This window comes from Drosophila grimshawi, unplaced genomic scaffold (assembly GCF_018153295.1).
Source record: "Drosophila grimshawi isolate 15287-2541.00 unplaced genomic scaffold, ASM1815329v1 contig_1377, whole genome shotgun sequence".
Taxonomy (NCBI): domain Eukaryota; kingdom Metazoa; phylum Arthropoda; class Insecta; order Diptera; family Drosophilidae; genus Drosophila; species Drosophila grimshawi.
The window spans coordinates 24,652,400-24,669,837 of record NW_025062900.1 but is presented as its reverse complement, the minus strand read 5'-3'; the positions used below and the strand labels follow the sequence as shown (position 1 = coordinate 24,669,837).

The 17,438-nt window shown below is 38.9% G+C and overlaps 1 protein-coding gene across 4 annotated transcripts in view; it reads left to right on the top strand.

Moving 5' to 3' along the window:
- The first annotated feature begins 11,795 nt into the window (after positions 1-11,795).
- The window catches only part of LOC6566658 (calcium/calmodulin-dependent 3',5'-cyclic nucleotide phosphodiesterase 1), a 50,086-nt gene continuing 44,443 nt past the window's right edge, over positions 11,796-17,438 (top strand). For 2 of the 4 annotated variants that reach the window (XM_001993401.3, XM_032739272.2), the window contains exon 1: positions 11,796-12,520. In XM_001993401.3, the coding sequence (XP_001993437.2) occupies positions 12,013-12,520 (508 nt within the window). In that variant the 5' untranslated portion in view covers positions 11,796-12,012. The remainder of the gene's footprint in view (positions 12,521-17,438) is intronic. The other 2 variants (XM_032739274.2, XM_032739273.2) reach the window with 1 other exon arrangement.

Here is a 17,438-nt window from a genome sequence, read left to right as displayed (position 1 = left end):
ATAACCAAATAACATTGAATGCAATTTAATATTTAGAACCCACATATTATAGGTATTTAAATTCAACGAACGTTTATCACATCAAAATAAGCTTTTCAACATTTGAATTCCAAAATAAATTCTCAAAGATAAGAAGATTATTTTTACAGCTCAGATTGGCATGGAAATCCATCTACAAATCATATAAAATGTATAAAAAAAAAAAAGGAAGATAAATAAAAAGCGTAAAAAACATTTAATAAGCTTTGGCGAATATCTCAAGTTGATCTGGACAGCCTCATTCAATCTAATCTCTGATATGTATAGCCAAAAGAGAGGGCAGGCTTACTAATGCGGAAATCCAGTTATCTGGACCTTCACACATTTGTTATTCTGTTTGTGCGCCTGCCAGATTGAGCATCGAAACTTGTTCAAATGAAGGCAAAACGAATTTCAGAAACACCTGTCCAAGCACACAAACATGTATATCTATGTTTAGATGTATGTGTGTATGTATAATAATAATGACAGGACACGCTTTGAGCCCTGACAGGCGTGAGTTGCATGACAAACTCTGATTAGCAGCTGCTTTCTTTTTGACCCAGCCGTCAACCCATAAAGACAGCTCTTTAATGATGAATCGCTATTTAAGTTCGGGTACAGAGAGAGCCACTCCACATTTGTTCAGAACTAAATCAAATCCCCGCCCCATTTGGCCATGTTAAGTGACTTAAGTGCCGTCAAGAACTTTTCGCTTTCTTCTTGCTGTCGCTGTTGCTGTTTAATGCAATGGGGGAAGACATAACGCTCTTTGTTTTTTGCGTTTTATTCTCTTTATTTTTTCGTCGGCGCTTATCTAATCAATAATCGCAAAAAATGTCAAAATAGCAAACGTGCAAAATCTGTAGGGATATTGACAGCAACAAGGACGAGCTCCCCTCCTACCCCACCCAGACTCCCCCAAACCCCCCTCCCCCAACGCCCTGCGCATACGACAAGTCCTATTTATTCTAGTGTGAAAGAACGTGCTCGGTCCTCTGAAACCAAACAAACAAAAGCAAAAATCTGCGAAAAGTTCATTGTGCCTGTGAGTGTGTGTGGGTGCGGGAAAACTTTTAAGCAAACAATTGTTGGGTGGATCTCGACGGCCTAATAAAATCAACACCCACAAGCCATCACCTACTAATACCTCGTGGAGAATTGCCAATATTGATGGCTCTGCTGCTTTGGCCGATAATGGCATTATCGGTTTTTCGCAGCAACGCAACTTGACCAAATTATTTTTACTTAGCATATTTTCGAGGCACGGCCTTGCAACGAGAAAGCGTTGTTAAATGCCACCATTAATGTTCATCCAAACACAGCCTGGACACGTGTCAGGCAGCCCGTCTATCAGTATGGTTTTATACTGATTGGAGCTGAGTGCGGGTTTTATGCACATTTTGGCCTCATGATGCAATTAGCCACACAAAGCGGCTTAATTTTGGATACGTTAACGCTTTCAAGTTTTAGCTTTAGCAATTTATGTTGGATTATTGCTTTATAAGCCACAGCTGCTGCCATGTCTTTATTTATTCAATAGTGGTAAAATAAATTGTGATTAGAATTATGCCAAATTTAAATTCGCAAAAATACTCTCAAAACTGTGCATATACAGCAAATTTAATATCTGTTGTTCTTCTGTTCGCTGAGCTAGGTTTGAAATGCTGTAAAATGCTTTTACTACAATTTTCTCATTTGACCCATTTAATGTGCGCTGCACTTAAAAAGATATTCATTTCGAGACATCAACTAGCGTGCTTGTAAGGTAAAATAGCCAAACTTAAATTGCTAATTATGCAAGTTGCGTATACGTAATGAGACTCTCTGTTTACTTATTTATTTTGTGTTCAGCCTTGCCAAGTCAAAGTATCTCTTTCGCAAATAGCGCACACAAGAGTGCTTCACAACTCAAATAGTAGAATAAACTTTGGCCACATTTATTTTAGATGACAAGTTTGCTGGCCAAGTTGCCGTCTACCAACTGATGCACTGCGATCACAATACGTTTGCTGTGCTGATTTCGGCTCTTAAAAGTTAGGGGCGCCATAAAGCCCAAAGCAAATAGACAAAAGGCCCGCCTGCCAAAAATCAAAAAGTTTACCAAACGCTCTTTTTCCAATGCCCAAACACACAATCACACATATATACACACACATACACACACATACACACACTCGCACACACAATCAGAATTGTACGTAGAGGAGTTTTCGGTCGCCAACTTTTTGCTGACAATTTGCGACTTTTTGCGTCTCAAGCGATATTTTCATTCATTGCCCTTTCGTTATTGTTATTGTTTCTGTTCCGTTGTGGCTGTTGTGCAGCCTTCCAAAATGGTTTCACATTTCAGCGCGCCTAGAACTATGCAACATTTGCCTGGTTGCCTGCCAGTCGCAGACAAACTCTGTGTGTGGATTGAGTGTGTGTGTAAACTGAGACTGTGACGGTGACGTTCGTATAACCTCCGTGCTTGCCATTCAGCCAACCAAATTGTTTTAGCAAGAAGCATTTAAAATTTGAGATATTCTTTTTATAACACAATGCAGACCCTCAGAATAGTGGCCATAAATTCGGTCACCATTTAAACTCTCCTTTAAAGCAATGCGTTGCGAATTTTATTTCTTTTTAAAGCTGATGAAAACAGTTATAGTTTGGAATTATATTAAATTGGTTTTTATTCACTTTTCCTTTATTTCCTTTAAACTTAATTCACTAATCTCCTAGGCTTCAAATTATGGCTTCACTTAAAGTTAAACTAGCTAGCTGCCACACAAATAGGTACATTAAATAAATCAAAAAATTACCTAAATACAAATATTATTTTCATTGCTATGGTAAATAATCTTCCAGATTGTTAAGTACTTCGTGTAAGTTTCAAAATTTCCAACGGCCAACGCACAAGGCTCATTTAATAATTTTCCTTTCATTTTTTGGTGGACCTCTCTGTCGCTTTTCCGCCAAGAGGGTGGATGGCGGTGGGGGCTGTGGCTGTATGCATTGAAATGGAAATGTGCACATAAAACAGAAGCACACAGTGAAGAGTGTTGCAAATACCAGCCAATATGTTGCAAACTTTGTGCATTTTTGCGACTATGTTGCAATCGCAAGGCAAAAGGAAAAACTTTTGCATTGAACCCACGAGAAATCAATAAAGTATTAACAATCATGTTTACACATAATCTATATTTATGACTCTCGCATTTTATTACCTGAAAGCTTACAAGAGATTAATAAAAGTGAAACCTGCAACTTTATTAGACATTCTCCAATCGGATTTTAAGTTATTTTCGACGCTTTCGAAGAATATATGCTATAGTTACGACAAGATTACTCAGTCTGTGCAGTGTTGAGGTGCCATTCTAGTCCACTGCACTCCATTTGATGTAATGCCTTTAAATACAGTCTAGGGCCACTGAGGCCACATTCGTACATGGTTCTGCTTTCAGACCAGTCGCTAATAAACTTGATAAATGGCAAATTGCCTCAGCCCGATTTGGGGTAACCTCTGAGCGCCATTTTGAATTTCACGCCATTAGATGCGAGCGAACGTAGCCGTAAGATTTCAGAAATTGCGCATCATTAGAGAGACAGACAGGCCAAACGGTGTCGAGTGTCGGCTCTCGAGTGTTTCAGCAAAGTCATCAACGGCTGGAGGAGCGCCGGGGCAGGGCAGAGGTCCCAGGCCTGGTGCCTTCCGCACTTTTGCTCTGTGTTTTTATTTGCCCAAACACAAAAAAAAAAAACTCGCAACTTTCGTGTGTAGAACAAATACAAATACACAACATATATACGGCAAATATGAAACATATTACACACACACACGCACTCAAACAAACACGAATGGAGCAACGCACTGGGTCAACAAAGCCGTGGGCGCTGGAGCCGACTGTGGGCGGGGCCAGTCAGAAGTTGGCATATTTGTCAGCTTTCAACTCGCGCAATGACGTTGCTGATGTTATGTGACGTAATATACACATAATTCCTATACAAAAAAAAAAAAAAAAAACAAACAAAAGAACATTAAAAGAAACCCAGCCTAAAAAATTAACTGGCAAAGTAGCTGATATTTTGTTTTCAAAAAGTCAAATTTTGTTGGCCACCATGAAATATAATCACATTTTTGTATGCGGCTCGTGTTTCCAAACGTATTCAATGTATTGCAATTTGAGAACTTCAATTGCCGCTTGGCACAATTTGAGATTGCGCATACGCATCGAGTCTCCAAAAAAGAGCAAACTTTGTGCAAGCAACAAAAGCGCACAATAAACTTTTGTGGCAAGCAAAGAAGTAAACTGAGCAAACAATTTGCAACTGCAACTGCAACTGCAGTTTTGAAGCTTCGAGCAAACTATTTTGCCGGTTTTAATGAAGTGTTTTGCCATTTACACAAAATGACATTAGCTGATAATAAGTTTTAAATTGAGTGTTAGATGCAATTTCAAATTTAAGCTGAATAACAACCTTTAAAATTTGAATTACACTTGAACCTTAAATTTTAAATTATTATCAGCAAAAAGCAAAACATAAAAACTATATATTCTTGTTCAAAAATATTGTTTTTATTATCAGGTAGAGATTCACAGCGTCCATCTAGTCAGCTAAAGAATATAGTAAGTCTGATAACACAAAATATCTTTGAGTAGTAAATTATACTTTAAAAAATTCGGGTTTCTTTGAGCAACCCTTATTGAAATGTCAAATGCCAGATATTATGAGCAGGAAACAAAGTATTCATAGTGCAGTACTTAAAATGTCACCATTTTCTAACACTGTGCAAAGCCATGGCCAAACTTGTTTAGAACGTAACTTTTGATTTGCACTACCTGAATATGTTTCACCCAGCAGGCAGGTCACAATAGGTGAATGTGTGGTTGTGGTTGTGGAAGAAGCCAGTCCAGAGAAACAACTAAACAATTCCAGTCAATTGTGCAATACCAAAGCAAAGCGTTGAAGAGTTGCTGTAGTTGTGCTAATGGTCACTGGAATTTACTGCAGCAAGTTTGGGGGTCTGGGGCGAAGGAGTGGCACTTTGGCTTGAGGGTGGGAGAGAGGTATTTTGGTTAGTTAGTAGCTGCAACAGCTGCAAATGAAAACAGAATGAGGTCAATGCTGACATTCTGTGCTTTTGCATGTTGCACGGACATTAGAGCAACTGTTGATAGACGTTCACTACTAATCACCAACTACACTGGATTCCCTTACACACACAAGCACACACAGATACACACACACGCCGACAAGGAACCAGAGACAAGTGGCACGTGCACAGACACATGAAAATGAAGCCACAAAATGACTTTTAACTTGGCTCGGGCCAGTTCACAATGCCAACTCATTTGCTTCGCTACTCGTCGACTGTCGTCATATACACTGCTATATTATTGCCAGTTCCTTGTAAGTGCTATCAATTTGTTGCCACGTTTCATATCTTTTGCATAATAAGTGGCTGTCGAGACTCCTAAGCGTTGTGCAGTATGCTAGGAAAAATTGTCAATAATTATTTTTAAAAGTTTACACTTGGACAAAAATAAAATACCAGACTCAAAATGCCAAGACTACAAAATTGAAACACTTCTGATTTTGATTACTGTACTCCACCTTATGGATATTTTTTTGTAGTGTAGCTTGGCCATTTTACTTTGCTTCGTGTTCTTACTTCGTATGTACACGCTGCCTGTAACTAACCATTATCCCCTACTTTTTCACTCACTGCGTATGCTATAAATTATGAATATGCTGCGTAATTTTGATGCGACAATTTTGCCTGCTAGGTTGTCAGTGCCCCCAACCAATTAATTGCCAATTGCCGCAAGGACCTTGCTGCACGGCACCCCTTACTTTGCTGCATATGTTTGCTGGCGAAGTAAAGTCATAAAACGTTGCCCAAAGTCAACACAGTGAGTGCCGGAAACTGATGGCAATGGGGGATGGTGTTGGGTGTTGGGGATGAAATGCAAACACAACCTGCAAAAAAAGCACGAGACAAAGTTTTTCATTTTGCTGTCGTGTTTGTGAAGTACATAAAAAGAATTTTAACAAAGGCACCCAACGCATCCCACTTCCCAGTGTTTCTCACTTTTTTTCACAATTTATTTATGCGTTTAATAACGACATCATCAGCATGTAAATACACGCATACTCACACACATATCAGAGGACTTCCGCTTGTGTGTGTGAGGAAGGAGTGTGAGTGTGTGTGGGGGCATGGCTAGCGCCTATTCCCAGACGGCAGTAATCAAAATGTCGCTGATTTGACAATGTGCTTTATGTGGTGCGACTTTTGAAAGTATCCTGTAGCTACCCCCTCTGGCAACATATTGTGCATTAATTTTGAATGACTTAAAGCTATCCTCCTGTATCAAGAGCGTGTCTCATGAAAGTTACATTAACAAAGCAGGCAACTCATTAACTCAATGCCAGGCTCATTTTCTTGCCATAAACGCCCCAATCAGCAGCAACTGTTGCTCTGACAACTAAGACCAGCACATCTTTCCAACCAATCCATACCCACACCCCATTCCCATTCCCATTCCCACTCCCAGGACGAAGTCATCGCTTATGCGTCAATGGCAGAAACGAGTAAACAAACATTGCCTATAAATAAGCAGCTAATAAGGATAATTGCCTGCTTTACAAATTGTCGCTCTCTGGCATTCAAAGTGCTCCCTCCCACTCCAATTCACTGCCCTCCAGTCCAATCCACCCCACAAGGAACAACAAGGGACAATGGTGCTGCGGGCTGTGTTCTATTTTGCTTATTTGTATTGCATACATCTACAAGTCAAAATAGTAATAAATTGCTAAAGAAAATTGCGTGGCGCTAAAAGAAAAACGATCCGAGAAAAGCTAGCCAAAAGCCGCAGTCCCAACATATGGCAAGTCCTTTGAATTTTATACACATACATGTATATGCATATATGTGTAAATAGACATATCGTATACATGCACGCACACATACATACATCTATCTTCATATATATGAGAGACAGACTTATTTATGGTCGTGCGGTGCGGCAAATTAATAATGTGACTTTCTCAGTTGCTGGCTCTTGGTTTCTGCCTGTATGTAAATAGAATTTGCGAGCTGACTGCAACTAACCCGCAGCTGGTGTCCCACACAAAGAAAGCAGGGGAGTTGGGGGGTAGACTCAGATTGAGTATACAGAACATAAAGTTTGTTAACCGAGCGTTGTTAATCCAATATTGTAAGAAAATGCTACACAGTTAAAACATAAAACTTAATATTAATATTAATAAACCAACTAAAGGTATCCAAGTTGCTTTATTAATATAAATAAATAATGCTCTCATTTAAAACTTTAAGCTCCAACTTAAACAAGTTCTTGTTGCTTATGAAATTTGTATGTAATCTAATGGATTCCGGTCTACGAGGGTATCCAATTTTCGATCAACAAGAAAGGACCGAGACAGAAACCATTTGTAGAACATTTCAATATGTTTCTCACTGAGTCCTGCTGCCTTATAAAAAGAGGTCACCAAACAAAAACAATTTTGTTGTTAATTTAATTTTACGTTACAATTTGTATTGCGATCTTTAAGGAAGATACAGAATTTTCCTTAATCGCCCAACTGATAACAACATCGAAAGGTATTTTGTTTTCCGCCATGTTATTTATGTGCATATTAGTTATTTTAAAAATGCTTGCCAGAAGTGTTGTGGTCCGTGAGTACAAATATGCATAAAAGTATGTTATGTCGAATATTTTATAGGAAACTAATGCTTGGCTTTGATCAGCAATCTAAGCCTTGTGGGCAAAAGCAATTTGCAATTGAAATTGTGGCAAAAAAACGAAACAAAATAAATTTGGGCCGTTTACTTCAGGACCATGTCGCCTGTCTGGCTTCCTTTCACATGTCCTTATGGTTGTGATGGCCCCAAATGGTAATGAGTAGCTCTCTCTCTCTCTCTCTCCCTTTTTCTTTCTTTTTATTTTTTCGTTTCGCTCACTTTCTTGCTACAAGTGTCACATTGGCGTCCTTCGCTGCCAGTTTTCGCCGAAGCGAGCAAATTTATTGCACACTTCCTGTCCGCAAAAGCAAAGGCCTCACTACCTGAACGTGAATATGGGTGTGTGTGTGTATGTGTGTTTGTGTGTATGTTACATTCAATTACATACAATTTTAGCTGGCTTTTGTTTGTTATTGCATACATCGATCGACACGACGGCAGCCGCCCCGTTTGATTAACGAGTCCCAGTTTTGAGTCGTGTGCAGCATTTTTTCCAACGATTCACATCTATGCCACTTTAACTTTTCTTTTATTTGCAACCAACGCGACTGGCGTCCTGCTGGCGCCACACCAGCGACAAAAACATGAAGAAATTGTCCGGATAAAATTACAACAATTAAAATGAGGCAGACAAGGACAAAAAGGATGCATGCGACCTTATCGCGGGGGTGGCGAAGAGGCGGTGGTTGAGTGCAAATAATATCGAAACCAAATGCAGCTCGGTGGGCTATTAACAGCAGACTTCAGTCGGGTATTTCAACATTGGGATTTCAAAATATACGAATTTTCAGTCTATACTAATTTTAGTGTTGAAATTAACTCTATTTAAATAATTGCTGGGTAATTTTGTCAAATGCAGAGCCTCTCATTGGCAAATAAGACATAGTAAGATATATTAATAAATTACTTCCAAGATCAACATGAATACAATGTTGTACTGTTATTAGACATAATAAGATATAATAATGAATTAGTTCCAAGATCAACATCAATATATAAGTGGATATTATTCCTTTCCTCTTATTATCCTTGTCACAGCCCTCTTGACTGAAGTGTATTTAATATTCATCTTTAAGCTATTTCCTTCTGTGTTTTATGCGTTTCACTTGCCAAGTAACATGTCGTACTTCCCCTTTACCCTTCTCAAACATCTCCCCCGTACAAATCATCACCCGTTTACTGTCTGCTACTTTGCTACTTGTGAGTGTTGTGTATGCGCTTTTAATTATTTGTGTATCTTTTTGCTGAAGTTGCTTTGTTGTCATACGTTTCTCATTTGCTGTTACGGGTCTGTCCTTGACTGTGTCCCCTCTCGTGGACATTAAGCGCCACATTTAAGGCATGCAAGTGACAGGTTTTAATTATATAATTGACTTGTGCCTTGTGGCTTTCATCTGGCAATGGGAAACATCTCCAAATACTAGCGAGACTTACCTAAACAAGACAAAATGAATCTTGCTTTGTAGTGATGAGAGTGGCAGAGACGAGTTACTTGCCTGGTTGGGTGCAATGGAACCAAACTTTGAACGCTCTTAAATATTTATGCGGGCTAAAAAGTTTTATCGATATCGTGCACAACAAAGGACCCATACAACTAGATGAATGGACAAAACTATGCGCTGCTGCTGTTATGGTTGTTGCTGTTGTGCATACAAATTTTAAATTTATGCCACGAGTTCCCTGAACTTCATGGCCCAGACCACCTAACGTGCATTGACTTGTGCGTCTCCGAATCGCATTGCTTATTGCTTGGTCTTAACCTTTTTAGATAACGCAATTTATGGACCAAAAGCATGGCTAATAACTTGTGGCAGCGCGTTAATGGGCTTTGGCATTGATTTCAGTCAGCCAGTCTCTTAATTGTGTCGTAAAAGCGTTATTGATACATCATTAGGCCAGCGATAATCATGGCGTATACGCAATATTCGTGGGCAAACTTCAAGCTAGCTTAAATTGACTGCCAGCTGTGCAACATTCGCAGCAGAATTTTACACTTGCCACTTGAAAATGCGCTTAAAAAGAATAGCTTATAGCTTTGGCCAGTTGCCAGCACTCTATGCCTGAAGGCCAGCAAAGGGCAGTGGGCGAACCCTTGAAGAACATTACGAAAACCAAACATGAAACAGATAAAAGAAGCAATTAATATTTCAGTGTTCTCCCGAGTTCACCAACTCTTGCACTTGAAATGGAATTATGGCCCTTACATTTTCTTATCACTCATAATCTTCAGGGGAATTGTTCTTTTTTTGTCATATTTTCAAACTAGTTTCAGAAATTGCTAATATAACAAGAAAATATAAAATGAAAATGTACAGTAGCAAATAGAGAGATGAAAATTTCAATGGAAATTATTGACTTTAACATATAAAAAATGAAAATGTTCAGTAGAAAATCAAGAGCTGACAAAGTCTAATAAATTCACAACTTTAAGTTATATAAAATGACAGATTTCAGTAGAAAATAGAGAGGCATACAAATCTTAAGATAGAAACTGAATTTAACTTATTTAAAATGAAAGATTTTAGTAGAAAATAGATACCTCAAAACTCAAATTATTAGATTTAAATAGTTGAAATTAAATTTGCTTACTAACTAATACCAATTTAAAGATTTTAAAGCAAATAGATAGCAGACAAATTCAAATAGAATTCTGACTTTAACTTGTCTAAAATTAAAGATTTCATTAGCAAATAGAGATATGACAAATTTAAAGAAAGTTTCTAACTAACAAATGATCAGGTGCAAGTACTTGAAATTGCATTCGATAATTAAGCAACCATAAATATATATACAAAATAATCATATCAAAAGACAATCGCAGTTTAGTATTTAAGAGACTAAGAGAAGTCTCTTAAGAAGCACATTTACCAAATAAAAAGTCGTCTTATCTGCCGCAGCTGAAAAGGTATCACGTATTGCGACAGACAATCGGTTGACTTTAAGATAGTGCCATATTTGCGAGGGATTGACCGGCTGCAGTAATTGGTTGGCATGCCAAAAAAAAGGCTTCACACTCGACACCTACATCACGCAACCAACCACCCTTTAGCGAACGTGACGCCTTGAAAGTGTCGCCCCATTTTATTTGGCGTACGTGTCAAGCGAGAAGACATGCAAATATGGACTGGCCCACACAAACAGAAGTTAATATATATATATGAGCTAAAATTATTCAAATATTTACGACATCGAGCACTATGAAGATGCGAAACCCTTATTACTAAAATTGAAATTAAATTGAAGAATGAAATAAGTTTACAACAGCTTCAAACCAAACGAATTTACATTGTCGAATTTTGATAAATGGACAGGCAAATGACTGACTGACCAACACAGAACACATACAATATAGAACACATATTTATATATGGACATACATATGTATGCATAAGCTCACGCTGTGTCGCGGTTATCAATATTTGTGCAATAAAAATCAGAATCGAATAGTTTCCCATTAAAGTCCAAATGCTGAACGAGGATAGGGATGGAAGTTCGCGTGTTGAGTCGAATAATTGACAGCAGCATGGACAAAAACTGCAATAAGAGCAACATTGACTAGCTGAAATACAGCGCTGGTCATTTGCCTAGTACCATTATAAAGGGACTAAATTAAATGTGAATATAAAATACTCGAAGGTTATTTCTTTGCCTTGGCGAGACTCGGATTATTTTGTAATGTTAAAATATATTCGAATTTAATGCAGATGTTTTCGAGATGTTTGTTTATTGCTATAGCGACAGATATATACACAATATGACAGCGATAGACATATGTGTCAGCATAGAGTTCAAGTAGGTTGGCATTCAAATGAAATTGCGTTTCATTTTCATTTTGCACTGACTTCAGTGACATTTTTGTCATACACAATACAGCGAGTGCGTGTTATTTATTTGATAGATTTCGCTTTTGATATGCACTCATTTTTATATATTTTCCGCTTCTGTTTTTGACTATTTCGTTTTCATTTATTTAGCTTCATTGTGGCATTGTGTTTCATTTTAATTAAATTTTATGCTTGCGCAGACATAAAAGTGGCTCTGCACATAAGGCAAAAAGTGAATTAAAGTGCAATCAATTTTTAAAGAATTTAACAACAAAAATTAAAATTCAACTGGCGCAGACAACTGGCATAGTTTCCCTCACGCAATTTGACTGAAAAATCGTCGGTAATAAAAATGCGAACGCGTGCCGCGTGAAAAGCGTCGCGAGTCTCTTGGAAAATAGACTAAATCGGGAAGACATGGGCGACACATTGGATGAGAAGCCACCGTCGCGACGTGATAAGCCGCAAACGCTGAACATTAGCCCCGCTGAGGCAGCAGCAGCAGCAGCAGCGACAGCTGCTGCAACAAGCCATGCGGCCAGCGTTGCTGCAACGACGAGTTATGCGCACCCGCGATTACATAGTGAACCGGTACGGGATCGGGTACGGGAACGTGATCACACCAGCGATGCTCTGAGCTCCATGGGCAGGCGCCATGATGAATTTGCGAACCCAGCTGCACCACCACCACCACGTCGCGAAAGTCTCAACAGCTGCGACCAGCAGCAACAGCAACAGCTGGCGAGCAGTCCTGGCGGCACCGGTCTACACAAGGCACTCGGATCGAGTGGTCGCTCGGCAACAGCAGCTGGCCTCAATTCGCGGTACTCGTCCAGCGTTGTGGTTGGCGGTGGCGTTGGCAATTTGGCCGGCACCACAACGCGCAAGTGCGTCTTAACGCTGGACGGGTACTCCTATGTTATAGGTAAGCTGGCAAGCTAAAAGCATAATGAGATTCAGAGATGCTTTACTGGCTGCCGCCACCAATCAATTGGAGCAACCATAAGGTTGCTCTTGCCCTGCTTTTGACTTTGAATTCATAATAAAGCCTCCCTCCACTCTATCGAATTAAGTGCTCCTGGCAAACGCATAAAATAATATATATGTATCTATTATTCTATCATTTCATTGTAGGTAAGTCCATTGAGAGGGCAAGCACAGAAAGTCAAAGTCAGATTGAAGCGACGGCCCAGGTACGTGGCCCATTGCAGCATTAAATTGAAAATGAAATTGAATTTACTTCCAAAACGTGAGCAGTGAGGGAGGGAGGGAGAGGGGCAGGTGTGCGCGGATAGCTATTATAAAACTTGACTGCCACAACCAACCTCCTAACCGTATCCCTTCAGCTAACCAGCACAACAATTCATTTTGAATTGCTGTTGGAAATTTATGAGCAAGTTTTTATGCTCCCTGCATGTGGCCCTGAACACTGAAACAATCCTGCAAAGCAGCAGATTGCGTATACGACGCGTTGCCTGGACAAACATTTTGGAAAATACGCAAAACAAAATGAAAATGTATTTTCAGCCCGGCTCATAGTTGGTTTAGTGCAAGCTACAGCTTGAGTGACAGCTTTTGAGAGCCGCCTGTGCCAGGGCGCCTGAACATACGTATACATGTAGTTTAGTACACGCTGCATGCCCCTGTCCACTTTGCCTTTTGGGCATCGTTTACATTTCTGTGGTGAGCCAACAAAGCACACAGCTACACACAATGAACGCAATAGATGGGTATTGGCCAGTTGTTTCCATGCTAATATACTGCCACCGACCACATCGATTGTGCGTGTTCATTTAAGATAAGATTCAATGAATCAAATTTAACCCCAAAACCAATTTAAAACGACAGTAATCACCGAAATTTAATAAATATTTGTGGTTTTTCAAATGAAATCACATTTGAGAACAATTTTAATAAACAAAATTTAATAAGCGAAAAATGAAATATTTTTAGTGTTGAATTAAAACAATTTATGCGATTGTGACTAAATCAGCCGATTATCCCTTTTATATTAAATCATACTTTCACACATCATATGTTATGATAATCTCAGAAAGTTAGCTGCTAGGGTAACTGACCAATAATAAACTCATCGATACCTCTCGCTGGGCCTATGCTATGTAAAGGTACAATACATTTTGGAAATTTTAGAAATGCTACTTTAAAGTTTCACTAACGTAAATTCAAGATCAAGTTAAATTTAAAATAATTTCTAGCATATTAGGCGCATTCAAACCATTCAATCAGGAATGTATTAAATTTAATGCAGGTCAAGTGTGTTCAGCATTTTGATGATAATCACGTATTCGGCTTCGACGCATCTCAATTCACAAGATTATAGCATACAGATCGACAGATCGATACATACATACGTAATTTAAATAATTGATAATTCGTGCCAAATTTCCAAAACAAGGTTTCTTGCTTGGATTCACAATGAAATCTCAATTAGCAAATTTTCTTTTATTAAATGTACATATGCTTAAGAATTTGTACAATTATATGAATAGCTTCACTTTTGAAGTCAGGTGAAGTATCCACTTGTGATTCGGATAGTGAAAATGCAACTAATAATAATTTGGTAAAAATGAATATAATATATCTTGATGAAAACTATTGACAGTTTAAGAAGATAGATATTTAAAATTGTAGATTTTATTTCGGATTTATTTATTGGATATTGGGCAAATGAGAACTTAAATTCCAAATTAAAGTCTCTAGCAGACGGGCATGGCTAAATCGGCTCGGCTATTGATGTTGATCATGAATACTTAAACCTTATGGGGACAGACATGCTTCATCTTCTACTTTTGCTCAAGTTCAGTATACTTGGTTTTACCCATTTGTAGTGCGTTTAGGTATAAATGATAAATGACACCAATTTGTTTAACTGCAACAAATTCGGTAAGCCCGATGGACTGTGCTCAGTTTGGCTAAAATTGCTGCGCGTCACGTAGCTGCCACAAATTGGGGGCCGATTTGAGACAATGCCAAACCAAAGGCATGAGCCAAGCTCCAAAGCTGCCAAGCTGCCAAGGGGCCAAGTGACAATATGGCGCGTCCTTTGGGGCTACAATTTATGGGCGCTGCAATATTTTGCAAATATCCGTAGCATATCCTGCGGCGACAGCGCAGACAAACAACAATGCAATAAATAAAGTGCTTGTTTTTGTGCTCGTTTTAAGCTTGTTGTTGTGCGACAGACTGGTTGTGTGTGTGTGTGTGTATGTGTGTGTGTGAGTGTTTGTGAATGAGTGTAGTTGTTGTTTTTGGAAGTGTGTCCTTCAATTGACATATTACACTTGTTGTTGGCCCGGTCGCGGGTGCCTTCTATCGCTGCACGCTGGTTGTTGTCAGTCGCAGACAAAGGACTCAAAGAGTAGGATGCAAAAAGGATGCGACCATCGCCGTTGCCGCCGTCGGGTTTCTCTCCATCTGTCTGTTTGACTGTCTGGCTGGTATCCCTGAGCGCCGCTTGGCTGATCAAGCGGTCGCAACGGCAAGTTCAACTTATTGACAGCAGCATAGCGTGCGGGTGATGCGGGAAAAGCTTGCAACTTAATTGATGTGCTGTGTGGCAGCCACAGAGATAAAAAGTCAAAGTGCACGACTTTGAGATATTCTACAAGAAGGTATTTGACACTTAAAAAATATATTAATCTGGTTCCGATCATCACGAATAGTTGTCCAGCTAATTTATGATTATTACTAATCGTCAAAAAATGGTTAACTCCTCGTCTTTCTTGCCTTAAAAAGATTGCCTTCATAGCTATAGATGAACTGAATTAAACTTGATTCCTGCTTTCGTTCATACAGACAAATGGCCATGTCTAATATCTAAAATGGGATGCTACTCAATATACCTATATAGCATACCTATGCTATGCTCTATTGTATGCTTGCCTAACACTTACACTTGCGTACCCATTTCTATTTTCTACAGGGTATAAAAAGGGTTAAGTGGCCAATTTGGCAGCGGTTTAATGAATCTTAATAGCATTTTTAGACCCCAAACCCAAAAAGCGGTTTTTTGGGTAAGATTTTTACAATGAATATCGAGTGAAAATCGTGCCTGCTAATTTAAATAGAACATCAATATAAAAACCAAGCTATGTTAAAAAATGTATCTCTCTCGAAAATCGGTTCAGTTTCGTTATGGCTGTAGGATGCCATTTATTGGGGAATAAAAGGTATATGAATTTAATTACTTAAGAACAACTAGTAAAAAAAGGTTAACTAAGTTAGGCAATTACAGTGGTCTAAGACAGTAAACATTTTTAAGTTATCCGCCTACTTTCAGTCGCGCATAAATTCACGATTACGATAAAGCCAACTCGAAGCACATACATAATTCAAATGCCCTTTGCTTTTTACCTTGAGCTGGGCTAAAGTTGACCTTCATTTGGTTTTGTCCTACCCATTCTTCAGCAAGCCAGGAACATTTGCATAAAGTCCAGTCATTGACTTAAACGCGCAAACATTTCAATTTCGAGCTGGCAAAATTTTTTTGTGAAACAAAAAATGTTTGAGCAGCTTTATTGAATTTGTATGAGGCCGAGCTCAAAAGGCTTAATGTATGCAACTTTTTGCAGAAAGGTTTTTGCCTTTACACCAGCCGCGCCTCAATTTGCAATCAATTGCCTTTTACTCTCTGTGGGCCAATGATGCCAACAATGGCTTTCAAGTGACAGTAAAGTCATAAAAGAAAAATAAATATGGGGTGTGCTTTGAGCGAAAGACACCCTAAAACCAGATCTTACTGCTATAGATATTTCGATATAATCCTCATCCGTGCTTTCGATAGATATCATTAAATTCAATAACAAATTTTACAAATTTTATCTGAAAACTTAAAATGGATATACTACGCTTTAGACTAATTTTAGGGTATTATTAACTTGAAATCAATTCATTAAAAACCTGGGGCCTGCACACACAATCAACCACACACAGGATACGACATATAACAGATTATCTGGGTAGAATTTTTTTAATTAAAGAGAGTTCAAAAGAGACGCCATTGTCGCTGTTGTTTGCGAAATGTATGAAGCCCGCGGCAAAATAGCCAAAATGGCGGTGCCAACAACAGAAATTACAATCAACACACGCACAAAGACACACGCAGACCAAGGCAAGAGTATGCTCCCTGAACTTTGGTTGGCTAGAGAGCCCTGTCAATTGCCTGGCTTATACCCTTTCTCCCTTTTCCTCTGTTCCCCACGCCACTTCTGACGTCTCACACTCACTGCCGCTGGCTGCTGTTTGGACATCGAGCTGCACGGTGTGTTTTGTCTTCTTTTCCAAGAATCGTTGGCAACATTCGGGCTCAAAGGATTCAACGCACGTTGGTACATGAGTGTCCTTGGAAAATATCAAAGGCAACTGAAGCAGACATTGTGCCGTCATTTTACCCTACCTGATCACAAAGCAACCAATCGATATGTTTGTCATCAAAGGGCTTTGACCGCATTTCGCTAATTTTTTTTTTTAATGTTACCTAGATGCTTAATTATAAAAGGTTTTATTTTGACATGTTTAGATTTTGCATATGCACTTTCGACAATATTCTTTAAATGCCTGTGCGCTGTACAAAACTCATACTCATAATATACATCTGACTGAATTAAATTTCACTTACTTTCTTGAAGTAACTGTTCAAATGGTTATCTCTCAAAGAGTTTATATTCGATTGAATCAATCAATCAGATAAACCAGTACGAATATCTAAGTAACCAGCATTAAAATGAATTTGCAAGTTTGCGATCCGGTTAATTTACCAGCAGTTGACTGTTATTTTATTGGCATCTCTAGAGGGCAACAAGGGCGCTGCCAGCTTCCGGCAT